At 49.5% G+C, this 15,209-nt stretch overlaps 2 protein-coding genes across 5 annotated transcripts in view; both read left to right on the top strand.

The window, feature by feature from the left end:
- The window catches only part of TIMM10 (translocase of inner mitochondrial membrane 10), a 16,292-nt gene extending 8,076 nt beyond the window's left edge, over positions 1-8,216 (top strand). Inside the window, exon 4 of the mRNA XM_017851379.1 lies at positions 8,126-8,216. The gene's annotated coding sequence lies outside the window, so the exon portion shown is untranslated. The remainder of the gene's footprint in view (positions 1-8,125) is intronic.
- The window catches only part of SLC43A1 (solute carrier family 43 member 1), a 32,639-nt gene continuing 25,561 nt past the window's right edge, over positions 8,132-15,209 (top strand). Inside the window, exons 1-2 of one of the 4 annotated variants that reach the window (XM_017851376.1) lie at positions 8,132-8,388; positions 9,706-9,872. In XM_017851376.1, coding sequence (XP_017706865.1) covers positions 9,719-9,872 — 154 coding nt within the window. In that variant the 5' untranslated portion in view covers positions 8,132-8,388; positions 9,706-9,718. Of the gene's footprint in view, positions 8,389-8,630; positions 9,051-9,705; positions 9,873-15,209 lie in introns of those variants that run through there. The other 3 variants (XM_017851375.1, XM_017851377.1, XM_017851374.1) reach the window with 3 other exon arrangements.

Here is a 15,209-nt window from a genome sequence, read left to right as displayed (position 1 = left end):
AAAAAAAAAAAAAAAAAAAATAGGTAAAGGTCCTTGATTCTTGCCTTCTTGGAACTTGTATTCTAGAGGGGGATGGTTTTTCATAGTAGAAGTCTGTGTTGGCAGCGTTGTTTGAAGCTCCTTTAGCATCTGGGGAAAAGGTTCTTCTTTCAGATCTTAGGCCTCTTGGAAAATCTGACAGAAGTCACAGCCTGTCTCCTGAATGCACATAGAATTATGCAATTTTAGAGATTTACTTTTTTTTCTTTCTTTTTTTTTTTTTTTTTTTTTTTGAGACAGTCTTCCTCTGTCACCCAGGCTGGAGTATAGTGATGTGATCTTGGCTCACGACATCCTCCACCTCCCAGGTTCAAGCAATTCTCCCGTCCCAGCCTCCCAAGTAGCTGGTATTACGGGCACCTGCCACTGTGCCCGGCTAATTTTTGTATTTTCAGTAGAGAGGAGGTTTCATCTTGTTGGTCAGGCTGGTCTCAAATTCCTGACCTCAGGTGATCCACCTGCCTCGGCCTCCCAAAGTGCAGGGATTACAAGCAGGAACCACTGTGCCCAGCCACAGTTTAGAGATTTTCATAAGAGCTCTTGTGGGCTGACCTGAGAGGAGTCTTGTGACAAGCATTGTTTTAGGTGCTGGGGCAAAGAAGATAGAAAATCTAAACTAGTTGTGGCCAGATACGGTGGCTCACACCTGTAACCCCAGCACTTTGGAAGGCCGAGGCAGGAGGATCGCTTGAGGCCAGGAGTTTGAGGTCAGCCTGGGCAGCACAGTGAGACACTCATCTGCCCCCCAAAAAAGAGATGTTCAGCAGGGTGTGTAAAGGAATGTGTCCCGTTGTCTTGGTGCTCAGGGAAACTGCCCCCCAGAAAGTAATAGGTGAGTGAGATTTGAAGGATGGTTAGGAATTTGTCAGGCAGGAGGCATGGTGGGTGGTGGGTTCTGTGTTACGTGGTGAGAGGATAGTGGTGAGGAAGGTGGCCACAGGCCCTTGCCCTCTGAACTGTCGGAGGAACAAATGTATGATGAGTTTTATCAAAGGGAAACTCAGATGTTACATAGGTTACATTGCAAAAGGATTTATTGCTGGAGTCAGTCAAGTTACTACAAGAGGTCAGACACTTAAAGGAAATGACCATTAAGATCTGAAGAGTTGCCTGGGCACAGTGGCTCACGCTTGTAATCCCAGCACTTTGGGAGGCCGAGGAGGGTGGTCATTTGAGGCCAGGAGTTCGAGACCACTGGCCAACATGGTGAAAACCCACCTCCACTAAAAATACAAAAATTAGCCGGGCATGATGAGGGGTGCCTATAGTCTCAGCTATTCGGGACGTTGAGACAGAATAATTGCTTGAACCCAGGAGGCGGAGGTTGCAGTGAGCTGAGATAGATTGCACCATTGCACTCCAGCCTGGCAACAGAGCGAGACTCTGTCTCAAAAACAAACAAACAAACAAAAGATCTGAAGGATTGGTTGGCTAGGCTAGTGCAGAGAATGTTCCAGGCCCAGGAAGAACTTGAGGTAGGAGAGAGCATGGAGTATTAATGGGTGTGAAGGAGGTTACCATGGCAAAAACACAGAGGGCAGACCCAGATGGCACAGGACTCAGGGGCCATCACTGGGAGTTTGTGCATTTCCCCAAGGGTCACAGGAAGCCTTTCAAGGGATGTGGCTTGATCAAATCTGCATCTCGAGTAGCCCATTCCGATGGGCTGGTGGGGTCATGTGTGGGTGGTAGGATTGGGAAGACCAGGTTAGAGGGTTGCAGGAGTCCAGGCCTGAACTGATGGTGATCTGGGCTTGGGGGACAGTAGTGGCTGGAGATGACAAGTCTTTACGTGGTAGGACCCACAAGCTCGCCGATAGGCTGGATGTGGAGAGTGAGGCGGGGAGAAAGCCTGGGATGACTTGAGTTTCATGTCTTAAGCCACTGGGTGGAAGAGGGTGGTGCTTTTATGATACGGGCAACAATGGAGGCAAGGCAAGTTAGGGAGGAGGAAGGTCAGTTTCAGTCATTTGAGATTATTGCATACTCTTTATTGTCTCAGAAGATCCAATGTAATCAGCTTGTTACCTTTCCAGCTGAAACCTCACACCACAGGCCCTGTATCCTATGTGTTTTGTTCACACCGTCCCTCTTTTAGCTCTCGGAATGTCTCTGCATCCTCCTGTTGTAAGATTTTTCATTTGCTGTTTACTCCTCTGGAGGATTGATAAATTCTACTGATTCTGACATGGAAAATTCTTAGCACAAGCCTCACCCTGAAAGATTCCTCCCTGAGCCCCAGTCTAGATGAAATCCCCTTCTCTAAGCATATGTTCTCATGGCACCATGTCTCTCCTCTATGGTGCTTCCTGTAGATGACGTAACACTTGATTTGTCTGTGACTCTCTCCCACTGGGCTCTGTGTTCTCTGAGGATAGGGTCTGTGTCTTATTCACCATTGAATCCCTAGTGCCTGACACATGCAAAGGTTGTTGTTGTTGTTGTTGTTGTTTTTTAATTGAGATATAATTCACACACCGTACAATTCACTCTTTTAAAGACTACAATTTAGGCCGGGAGCAGTGGCTCACACCTGTAATCCTAGCACTTTGGGAGGCCAAGGTGGGTGGAGCACTTGAGTACAGGAGTTCAAAATCAGCCTGGACAACATAGCAAAACCCCATCTCTACTAAAAATACAAAAATTATCTAGGCATGGTAGCACATGCCTGTAGTCCCAGGTACTCGGGAGGCTGAGGCAGGAGGATTGCTTGAGCCTGGGAGGCGGAGGTTGCAGTGAGCTGAGATCTTGCCACTGCACTCCACCCTGGGTGACAGAGTGAGACCTTGTCTCAAAAAATATATATAATAAAGTATACAATTCAGCGTGTTGTATATTCACAAAGTTTTACAATGATCACCATTATCTAATTGTACATTTTCATCACCCCAAGAAGAAACCCCATACCATTAGCAGTCATTCCGCATTTCCCATTATCTCCCCTCTCCAGTCTCTGGCAACCACTAATCTACTTTCTGTCTCTACGGATTTGCCTATTCTGGGCATTTCATATAAATGCAGTCATACAACATGTGGTCTTTTGTGTCTGGTTTCTTTCACTTAGCATAACGTTATCAAGGTTCATCCATGTTGTAGCATGTATCGGTACTTCCTTTTTATGGCCAAATAATATGACATTGTATGGGTATGCCACATTTTGTTTCTCCATTCATCAGGTGATGGACTACTGGGATGTTTGCACTTTTTAGCTCTAATGAATAATACAGCTATAAACACTTGTGTACACATTTTTGTGTTAACAGATATTCTCAGTGCTCTTGGGTGAGTGGAATTGCTGGGCTATAGTGGTAACTCTATGTTGAACTATTTGAGGACCTGCTAGACTATTTTCCGAAATGGCTGCACTATTTTATATACATTCCTCATGCAGATTTTTTTTTTTCTTTTTTGAGACGGAGTCTTGCTCTGTTGCTCAGGCTAGAGTGCAGTGGCACGATCTTGGCTCACTGCAACCTCTGTCTCCTGGGTTCAAGCGATTCTCCTGCCCCAGCCTCCTGAGTAGCTGGGATTACAGGCACCTGCCACCACACCCGGCTAACTTTTGTATTTTTAGTAGAGATGGGGTTTCACCATGTTGGCCAGGCTGGTCTCAAACTCCTGACCTCAGGTGATCCACCCGCCTTGGCCTCCCAGAGTGGTGGGATTACAGGCGTGAGCCACTGCGCCTGGCACAAAGGTTTATAATAACTATTTGTTAGGCTAAATAATTCATTACATACTGAATTGAATTGGATACTTTTATTTTGAGCACTTAACAGACTGGAAGAATGAGGCTCATGAGATGGAGTGATTTGGACAAAATCGCAGAAATAATCAGCTGCAGGATCAGGATTTAGACCCACCCTGTCTCAGTGTTCTTGTCCACTAAGCTGTGAAGCAGCCGCTAGCCAGGAGCCCACATGACAGCAAATGTGATAATGCTGTTATACGTAACCTATGAGTAGTGTCAGCAGAACAGAGTTGAGGAAGGAATTTGTTTTGAGGGCAGGAGAGAAGGTTGATAAATCCTATTGATTCAGATTTGGAATCTTTCTGGTCTCTTTCCTCTTCTCTGTTTTTTATTATTTTATTTATTTATTTAAAGATAAAGTCTTGCTCTGTTGCCCCGGGTGGAGTGCATTGGCGTGATCTCAGCTCACTGCAACCTCCGCCCCCCAGACTCAAGTGATTCTCCCACCTCAGCCTCCTGAGGAGCTGGGATGACAGGCATACACCACCACTCCTGGCTCTTTTGTTTGTTTGTTTTGTACTTTTTGTAGAGACAGGGTTTTGCCATGTTGCCCAGGCTGGCCTTGAACTCCTGGGCTCAAGAGATCTGCCTGCGTTGGCCTCCCAAAGTGTTGGGATTATAGACTTGAGTCACCATGCCCGACCTATTTTTTATTATTTTAAATGTGAATCATTTTTGTTTGCTTGTTTCTTCTTTTTCTTTGTTTTTTCTTTATTTCTTCTAAAACAAAACAAAACAGGATCCATGTGCAGAATGTGCAGGTTCGTCACATATGTATACGTGTGCCATGGTGGTTTGCTGCACCTGTTGCCCCATCCTCTAAGTTCCCTCCCCTCACCTCCCACCCCCACTCCTCAACAGGCCCTGGTGTGTGAGGTGCCCCTCTCTGTGTCCATGTGTTTTCAGTGTTCAACTCCCACTTATGAGTGAGAACATGCGGTTTTCTATTCCTGTGTGTTTGGTTTTCTGTTCCTGTGTTAGTTTGCTGAGGATGATGGCTTCCAGCTTCATCCATGTACCTGCAATGCAAAGAACATGATCTCATTCCTTTTCCCTTTTTTTTATTTTTATTTTTTTGAGACAGAGTTTCACTCTTTTTGCCCAGGCTGGAGTGCAATGGCACCATCTCTGCTCACTGCAACCTCTGCCTCCCAGATTCAAGTGATTCTCCTGCCACAGCCTCCTGAGTAGCTGGGATTACAGGCATGTACTGCCACACCTGGATAATTTTGTATTTTTAGTAGAGACAGGGTTTCTCCATGTTGGTGAGGCTGGTCTCAAACTCCCGACCTCAGGTGATCCGCCCGCCTCCGCCTCCCAAAGTGCTAAGATTATAGGCATGAACCACCATGCCTGGCCTCATTCCTTCTCATGGCTGCAAAAATGTGAACTATTATGGTGGTCTCCTACTGCTTTAAGGTTTCTGTCCTTTCCAACATATCCTCCATTAATTAAACACAAAAACCTGACGATAACTCTCGCCTTCATTAAAAACAAACAAGGCCGGGTGCGGTGGCTCAAGCCTGTAATCCCAGCACTTTGGGAGGCCGAGACGGGCGGATCACGAGATCAGGAGATCGAGGCCATCCTGGCTAACACGGTGAAACCCCGTCTCTACTAAAAAATACAAAAAACTAGCCGGGTTAGGTGGCGGGCACATGCAGTCCCAGCTACACGGGAGGCTGAGGCAGGAGAATGGCGTGAACCTGGGAGGCGGAGCTTGCAGTGAGCTGAGATCTGGCCACTGCACTCCAGCCTGGGCGACAGAGCAAGACTCCGTCTCAGAAAAAAAAGAAAAAAAAAAAATCAGCCCGGGGGTGGTGCGTGCCTGTAATCCCAGCTACTTGGGAGGCTGAGGCATAAGAATTGCTTGAACCTTGGAGGCAGACGTTGCAGTGAGCTGAGATTGTGCCACTGTACTCCAAACTGGTCAACAGAGCTGGAATCTGTCAAAAAAAAAAAAAAAAAAAAGAAATGAAGGAAATCTGTCATTCCCACAAGAAGGGATAGCAGGTATAAAGACTGGGAGGTATGAAACCAGCTGGCTGACTCTTCATTGCACATATGCTGAGTGCCCCTTAGGTGCGGGTGCTGTTCTGGGTGCTGGGATACACAGCAGTGAATGAACACACCAAATGAGGCCTGTGTCCTCATGCAGCAGGCAGTCCAGTCCCATGGAAACATGGGTTGGGATGAGGAAGAGCAAGTGTTCCAGCCATGGGGGTCCATGGACCACTAGAGTCTCATGGAAAGGGCCCATGAAAATCTTGAAATGTGAATGTCAATGAGTGTGTGTGTCCATGTTCACACAAGCATTTTTGTTGAGAGTAGATCAATAACATCTTTATTCTTTGTTTGTTTGTTTTGAGACAGGGTCTCTGTCACCCAGGCTCAAGTGCAGTGGTGAGATTTTGGCTCACTGCAGCCTCGACCTGCCGGGCTCAGGGATCATCCTACCTCAGCCTCCCCAGTAGCTGAGACTACAGGCACATGCCACCATGCTCAGCTAAATTTTTTGTAGAAATAGGGGTCTCACTATGTTGACCAGGTGGGTCTTGAACTCCTGGGCTCAAGTGATCCTCCTGCCTCAGCCTCCCAAAATGCTGGGATTACAGGCATGAGCCACTGCCACCGCGCCCACTGTCTTTTGTATACTCAAAGGGATCCATGACCCTCCTAGCTTAGAAAGTTGACTCTAGGGCCCCCTGTGCAGAGCTGAGGAGTTTGACCTTGATCTGGAAGTTCTGGGAGGCAGTACTGCATTTTAAGAAGTTAAACCGTCAGAGCCTGACGTGTGCTTTGGCCAGTGAGAACTCCTTGTGCCTTTCCCACCGCTAAGCCTTTGCTCTTGCCGTTCTCCTTCTGGGAGGGGCCGTACTTAAATGCTGGGCCGACCTGACTCTGCATCCTACCTCTAACCTTGCTCCAGCTGCAAGCCTACAGTTTTCTCCCTCTGTGAAAAGCTATGAGGTTCAAGTGAGACCATGATGTCTTGAGGAATTAATAACAATATTTTTATTTTGGAAAGTGCCCTGTCTATGGTAGCCATGAGTTCCTCTCTTGGCTTGATGGCTCATCTGTTCAGGGGTTCCCTTTTATCAGAGGCCTTCTTGGAGCTTTCTGTAGTCACTCTTGTTTTGTTTTTGAGACAGAGTCTCACTCTGTCACCTAGGCTGGAGTGCAGTGGCATGATCTTGGCTCACTGCAGCCCCTATCTCTCCAGGTCTAGTGATCCTCCCACCTCAGCCTGCGGGGTAGCTGAGACTGCAGGTGCGTGCCACCATGCCTGGCTGCTTTTTTTTTTTTTTCTTTTTTGTAGAGATGGGATTTCACCATGTTGTTCAGGTTGTTCTGGAACTCCTGAGCTCAAGCGATCCTCCTGCCTTGGCCTCCCAAAGTGCTGGAATTACAGGCATGAGCCACCGCACCTGGCCACCACTATCACTTTTTTTTTAAATTTTAATTTTAATTTTAAGTTCTGGGGTACATGTGCAGAATGTGCAGGCTTGTTACATAGGTAAATGTGTGCCATGGTGGTTTATTGCATCTATCAACCCATCACCTAGGTATTAAGCCCAGCATGCATTAGCAGCAACTCTTAACACACAATTAAACGCACATGTAATGAGATTACTTCTCATTACTCCACACCATAGTAGTCTATTTTACAGATGAGGAAACTGAGGCTCAGGGAGGCTGAGAGATTTACCTGGAGTCAATCAATTATTCATCTGGAAGCGTCTGATCACCAGGTCTTCTGAAATAATGACAGCAGCAACAATTAACATTATGCTTACTATGCCAAATGCTATGCTCAACATTTTACCTGCATCACAATCCTGATTCCTTTGGGCAGTTAGATAGGTTCCATTTTAACCGAATTTAGGGAGGAGGAAGCAGAGGCTCAGAGAGGTAACTTGCCCTAGGTACCCAGGGTAGTCAGTTGAAAAGTCAAGACTCAGACCTCGATCTGACTCCAAAGAAACCCGTGCCATTCTGCCTGTCGGAAAACACTGCTCCCAGCTGCACAGTTCAAAACCGCACCCAAGCCGGCCCTGAATCGCCGTCAGTCGGCTTCAGCCGCATCGCACTTTGTTTTGAACAACGATACAGAGGGCGCTGCCTGACGTCAGTCTGGGGGTTTGGGGGAGAAGATGGGGGTCCAGGGTGGAAGTGTAGGTGCTGGGGCTATGCCAGAGGGAGCGTGTCCGGGACCAGCGGGCGAGTCACGTGCGCGTGAAACTCGACCTAAGGGGAGGGGAAGGGAAGGGAGCCCCCGCCCCCACCTCGGGGCGCAGCTCTGGACGCGTGTAAATACAACTATCAACTCCGCAGATCCACTTCTTCCAAGCCCGGCTTCGCAGACCTCTGGCCCCCCGCGGGTTCCCAGTTCCCCAGCTTCTTCCGAGGGGACAGCGGAGGCGAGGCCACCGGGCTGTCAGGCTGAAGCTCCGTGGCAGCCGGGTCCCGCACGCAGAGAAGACCCCAGCGCGGGCGCGGCTCACGGCTGGGCCAGCGGGACTCCGGACGCGCCGCGAAGGCGTTGCGCTCCCCGAGGCGTCCGCTGCTGCTGGCTGCTCATTTGCCGGTGACCGAAGGTGAGCAGCGTGGGCAGGGAGGGGGCGCGCGTAGGGTCTCCGTCTGTGCGTCCGCTGAAAGACACCCAGGCCGGCTCCCGCCGACACTGCCAGGCTCCCCAAGGAGAGCCCGTTACTTGCGCCCGTGGTCCGGCGGCACAGTGTCCAGTCTCGCCAAGCAGGTCCTTCCCTTTTCTTTTCTCTGACCCCTCCGACTCTTCTTTTCCTCCCAGGCCCCCGCTCGCTGCACTTCCTCTGCTTAGAGCTGCGCGTTTGCCAGAGTTCCAGCAGACCTCCGGGAGCGCTTGAACCCAAAGCCCCATTTCACAGATGAGAATACCGAGACCCCCTGGAAGAAGTGACTGGTGCTTCCTCCCCTCGCTCTGGGTCTTTCTTGCCCTTCTCCTCTCCGCTTTCCTGGGTCTCACCCGGGTTGTAGCTCCCCGCCCCCGCGCCGCCCGCGTTCGCTATCCTCCCGCCGAGGCTGCAGCGGCCGTGGCGGGGGGAGCTGGGGCTCCTTCCCTCCCTCTGGTAAACACACCCGCCCGCCAGCCCATCCGCCACCGCTGCCCTTATAAAGTCAGCAGCCGCCAGACTTCCTGCCGAAGTCCGAGCCCCCTCCCAGGGCTGGAGGGGGGAGTTGGGTTCCGAGGTGCAAAGCCTGGTGCCCCGCGCCCTGCGGAGTGAGTGAGGGGCGCGCAGGGGAGGAGGGGACTGGGGAGAGCCCGTCCTGGGTCTCCCTCCACGTGGCAGCTGTTGGCTTGGCCGGAGAGACTCTAGGGTCGTGGGTCGCCTGATACGGAAAGGGGGAAAGCTTGTTGTCGCCCGGCCCCAGAGGGAAGGAGAGGTCTTGGAGGGGCAACTGGAAGATAGGGTCGTAGGGTAGCCTTGAACTTGCCCTTCTTCCTGCAACTTCTAGGGGTCTTTCCTGGCGCGGGAATCCGGACATGGGCCAGCGGTGCTTCGGAGCGCGCTCTGCCTCTTGCTGTCCTCTGGGGGCTTGGACAAATGCGGTCTTGCTCCCCAGCAGCTCGGCCCTGCGCGCCCTGGCCTGGGTGGGAGAACGCGGCAGACTGCCAGGAAGCTGCAGCGCGCAGACAGGACCTTCCTTGTTTCCGATAGTGGCCCAGCGGGAGCCTCGTGCCGCGTGCACCCCTGGCACTGCTAGTGTGCGCGGAGCCAGCTCCGTGGCACCGGCTGGGAAACCTAGGGCTCTATGGGGCCTCCATGAGGGGCTCCTCGAGGGCCGGCCCGAGAGGTCTCGGGTGCCACCGTGATGCAGGACCCCTCCCTGGGGCCACTGGGGGGCCCTTCACCCAGCGCTCTGTTTCTGTGCAGGCTCGCGGCCAGCATGGCCCCCACGCTGCAACAGGCATACCGGAGGCGCTGGTGGATGGCCTGTACGGCTGTGCTGGAGAACCTCTTCTTCTCTGCTGTGCTCCTGGGCTGGGGCTCTCTGCTGATCATGCTGAAGAACGAGGGCTTCTATTCCAGCATGTGCCCAGGTATGCCTGAAAATGGGCTGGGTGGGCTCTGGGGAGGGATGGCAAAGGGGTAGGTGGAAGCTGGAGAAGGTTAGGTGGCCAGGTGGGCCAGGTTAGGTGCAGAAAGCAGGGTCTGCAGTTGGACAGCCTCACTTCTCGACCTCTTTAAACTTCAGGGGAAGAATGGGTGGCACTCTGCCCACTCTATCTCATTTATCCAATCCAGTAGTCACTGAATGCCAGGTGTCCTGCTGGGCATCCAGACCCTGGGACTAATAGGCAGAGTCCTAAGCCTCTGACAGCCCTAGGCCTAGAGCTCTTTGAAGGAGAAGTGCTGGGAGAGGAATTTCTTAATAAGCCTATCATAAGACAAGGGAGAACTGTACAAAGTGGAGTATGAATGTAAAGGGCCCCACATTCTTCCCTTTTCAGGACCTGGGAGTCCCCAGGTTTTCACATTACTCATTTGGACAACGTTACATAGCCTTATTTCCTCTAGGAGGGCATTGTGGGGGGCCTCTGGTTTCCACTTCAATCACCTTGTGTGAGTGGCCTGGAACCTGGGAGTAGGAATTCTAACACATGGGAGCAGTAACTACAGCCATAAGCTGTCTGCAGCTGCCTTGGGGCAGGGAGTTACCCCTGCTGGTGTCTGGGACTTGTCTCTGATGGGTGTCTTCCTATTCTGGGAAGGGGAGAGCTGTGCTGACGAGCTCTGCCTAAGGAGCTGGGTGGAAATGGAATTTGGCTCGCCTCTCTTTTTATCCTCTTTCCACAACCTCCGTGTTATGGAGTCAGCTTGGAAGGAAGGTTAGCTTGGATTTGAATCCCAGCTTCCATCACTTTTATCAGTTGGTGACTTTGGTGAGTTCCTTAAACACTGAGCTTCAGTTGCCTGGTCTTCAGAATGGGGATAATAATATCGATTCCATGGGAGTGCTGTGAGAGTCTGCAGTGCTTAATAAATGTTAGTGTCTTTCTGGTTGCTCCTTGCTGCACAACACCTGATGTGACTATGGGAGAAAACCGATTCCTTGAGGGTTGGAGATGGGGAGGCCTTGATCACTGCTCTGAACAGCAGCTGCTCCACCGCAGGATCTGCCCCATCCAGCCATGGTTATCTGTAAAGATGCAACAGGTGGCACCGAGAGATGGCGACTCTCCCATGCCTCCTGGCCCCAATTATGGGGTGATAGGGGCTGGAGGAGGTGGGGTTGGCAGCCAGGCTGGGATGGCTGGGTGGGTCAGGAAGAAGAGGCCTGAGATGAAATGATACGCATACCAGGGTGGCTGCAAGAACCAAGTGGAGGGCTACTAGGGACCCACATGACATCTAAGTCCCCTGTGAGTTTATCCTGGAGATAGGAGAGACCCTGCCTGCCCTTGACACCTGCCACTGCCCCCCATGTTACTTCTTTTGTTTTCTTTTTTGAGACAAAGTCTCACTCTGTCACCCAGGCTGGAGTGCATTGGCATGATCTTGGTTCACTGCAACCTTCTCCTCCTGGGTTCAAGCGAGCTCGTCTGGCTAATTTTTGTGTTTTTAGTAGAGATGGGCTTTCACCATGTTGTCCTGGCTGGTCTCGACCTCCTGACCTCAAGTGACCCACCCAGCTCAGCCTCCCACAGTGCTGGGATTATTATAGACATGAGCCACCATGCTTGGCCTACCCCTTGTGTAACTTCTTCCTGCCTTCTCCACCTGGTGCTGGTGGTGTTTCTTTAAAATCAACTTTCTTGAAGATTACATCATACATCTGACAAATTTATATGCCTCAGTACCCACCACACAGTATTTAGAACCCCCCGAAAACTCCTGCTTCTCTTTTGAGGGCTCATCCCTCCACCTGCACTTTTAAATATGTAAAATATGTAAAACAGCTTTATTAAGATATAATTTCCATGCCTTACAAGTCACCCATTTCAAATATATAATTTAACGGTTTTAGTGTGTTCAGAATAGTGCAACCATCACCAGCGTCCATTTCAGAACAGTTTCTTTATCCCCAAAAGTAACTCTGTACCGATTAGCAGTACTCACACCTCTCACCCCCACCTCCACCCCCCAAAGCACTAGGCAACCACCCATCCATTTCCTGTCATAGCTTTGCCTGTGATAAAAGTTCGATTTACCTATTCTGAACATTTCATTTAAATGTAATCTCGTAATATGTAGCCTTTTGTGATTGGCTTTTTTCACTTGGCATAATGTTTTCAAGGTTCATTCTTGTAGCATGTATCAGGACTTCTTTTTTTTTTTTTTTTTTTTTTAGACGGAGTCTCGCTCTGTCGCCCGGGCTGGAGTGCAGTGGCCAGATCTCAGCTCACTGCAAGCTCCGCCTCCTGGGTTTACGCCATTCTCCTGCCTCAGCCTCCCGAGTAGCTGGGACTACAGGCGTCTGCCACCTCGCCCGGCTAGTTTTTTGTATTTTTTAGTAGAGACGGGGTTTCACCGTGTTAGCCAGGATGGTCTCGATCTCCTGACCTCGTGATCCGCCCGTCTCGGCCTCCCAAAGTGCTGGGATTACAGGCTTGAGCCACCGCGCCCGGCCACCAGGACTTCTTTTTATTGCTCAATAATACTCCATTGTATGGATCAACCAGCATTCTATTGTCAGTTGATGGACATTTGGGTTGTTTTCACGTTTTGGCTATTATGAATAATGGTCTGGCTGGGTGTGGTGGCTCATCTGTAATCCACGCTCATTTCAAGGCCAAGACAGGAGGATCACTTGAGGCCAGGAGTTTGAATCTGCAGTGAGCTATGATTGCGCCACTACACTCCAGCCTGGGCCACAGAGTGAGACCCAAATGTTCTTCTGGATATTTTTTTTGAGACAGGGTCTCACTCTGACCCAGGCTGGAGTGCAGCGGCGCAATCACAATTCACTGCAACTTCAACCTCCTGGGCTCAAATGATCCTCCCACCTCAGCCTCCAGAAGAGTTGGGACTACAGGCCCACATCACCACATCCAGCTAATTTTTAAATTTGTTTTGTAGAGACTGGGTCATGCTATGTTGCCGAGACTGGTCTCGAACTCCTGGGCTCAAGTGATCTTCCCTCCTGGGCCTCCCAAAGTGTTGGGATTATAGGCTTGAGCCACTGCACCTGGCCCTTGTACAAGTTTTTAATGTCAACATATTCTTTAATTTTTCTTAGGTATTGCTGGTCAGTTGTAAAGGTAACTATGTTTAATATTTTGAGGAGCTGCCAAATTGTTTTCCAAAGTGGCTACACTATTTCACATTCTTAAAAGAAAAAAAAATTTTTTTTTTTGAGATGGAGTTTCTCTCTTGTTGCCCAGGCTGGAGTGCAATGGCGCTATCTCAGCTCACGGCAACCTCCGCCTCCTGGGTTCAAGCGATTCTCCTGCCTCAGCCTCCTGAGTAGCTGGAATTACAGGCGCCCGCCACCATGCCCGGCTAATTTTTGTATTTTTAGGAGAGACAGGTTTTCACCATGTTGTCCAGGCTGGTCTCGAAATCCTGACCTCAGGTGATCCCCCCCACCTCGGCCTCCCAAAGTGCTGGGATTACAGGCGTGAGCCACTAGGCCCGGCCTCCTTTAAAATTTTTTAAATTTAATTTTAATTTTTTAATTTTTAATTTCTCATATATGTATTTTTAAGACTAGCCAAGTGAAGCAGTGGGAGTGGAGAAGGAACTGATTTTGATCGATTAGGTGTAAACACCACTGCAGTGGGACCAGCCTGTTTTACATTGCTGTTAGCAGTAATGAGTGTTCCACTTTCTTTGTAGCCTCAACAATGTGTGTCGTTGCCCATCTTTTTGTATTTTGTATTTTTTTTTTTTTGAGACGGAGTCTCACTCTGTCGCCCAGGCTGGAATGCAATGGCACGATCTCAGCTCACTGCAACCTCTCCGCCTCCCGGGTTCAAGCAATTCTCCCGTCTCAGCCTCCTGAGTAGATGGGATTACAGGCGTCCACCACCATGCCTGGCTAATTTTTTGTATTTTCAGTAGAGATGGGGTTTCACCATGTTGGCCAGGCTGGTTTTGAACTCCTGACTTCAAATGATCTGCCCACCTCAGCCTCCCAAAGTGCTAGGATTACAGGCGTGAGCCACCACGCCCGGCCTGCCCATCTTTTTTTTTTTTTTTTTTTTTTTTTTTTATCATAGCCATCCTAGTGGATGTAAAGGGTTTTTTTGTGATTTTGATTTGTGTTTCCCTGCTGACCAATGATGTTGAGCGTCTTTTCATGTGCTTATTGGCTTTTGGTATATCTTTGGAGAAAGGTCTATTCAGATCCTTTGCCCACTTTAAAATTAGGTTATCTTTCTATTACTGAGATGTAAGAGTTCTTTATATTCTAGATACAAGTCTCCTATATATGATTTGCAAAAATTTTTCTTCCATTGCTGGGTTGTCTTTCAGTTTCTTTTGGTGTCCTTTAGGGCACAACAGGTTTTTTTATTTATTTATTTTATTTTATTTATTTATTTTTTTGAGACGGAGTCTTGCTCTGTGGCCCAGGCTGGAGCACAGTGGTCAGATCTCAGCTCACTGCAAGCTCCGCCTCCCGGGTTCCAGCCATTCTCCTGCCTCAGCCTCCCTAGTAGCTGGGGCTACAGGCAACCGCCACCTCACCTGGCTAGTTTTTTTTGTATTTTTTAGTAGAGACGGGGTTTCACCGTGTTAGCCAGGATGGTCTCGATCTCCTGACCTCGTGATCCGTCCGTCTCGGCCTCCTAAAGTGCTGAGATTACAGGCTTGAGCCACCGCGCCCGGCCCACAACAGTTTTTAACATTGAAGTCCAATTTCCTATTTTTCTCTTTTGCCACTTGTGTTTTGGTGTCATGTTTAAGGAACTATTGCCTAATCTCAGGTCACAAAGATTTACACCTGTGTTTCCTTCCTTCCTTCCCTCCCTCCCTCCCTCCCTCCTTCCTTTCCTTCCTTTCCTTCCTTGTCTTTCTTTCTTTCTTTCTTTTTCTTTCTTTCTTTCTTTCTTCCTTTCTTCCTTTCTTCCTTTCTTTCCTTTCTTTCCTTTCTTTCCTTTCTTTCCTTTCTTTCCTTTCTTTTCTTGTCTTGTTCTGTCACCCAGGCTGGAGTGCAGTGGCCCTATCTCGGCTCACTGCAAGCTCCATCGCCTGGGTTCACGCCATTCTCCTGCCTCAGCCTCGCGAGTAGCTGGGACTATAGGCGCCCGCCACCTCGCCCTGCTGATTTTTTGTATTTTTAGTAGAGACGGGGTTTCACCGTGTTAGCCAGGATGGTCTCAATCTCCTGACCTTGTGATCCGCCTGTCTCGGCCTCCCAAAATGCTGGGATTACAGGCGTGAGCTACCGCGCCCGGCCTGTGTTTTCTTTCTTGCTTTTTTTTTTTTTTTTT

This window comes from Rhinopithecus bieti, unplaced genomic scaffold (genome assembly GCF_001698545.2).
Source record: "Rhinopithecus bieti isolate Rb0 unplaced genomic scaffold, ASM169854v2 scaffold_33444, whole genome shotgun sequence".
Classification (NCBI taxonomy): domain Eukaryota; kingdom Metazoa; phylum Chordata; class Mammalia; order Primates; family Cercopithecidae; genus Rhinopithecus; species Rhinopithecus bieti.
Note: the sequence above shows the minus strand (reverse complement) of the source record. Positions and strands in the feature narration are given on the sequence as shown.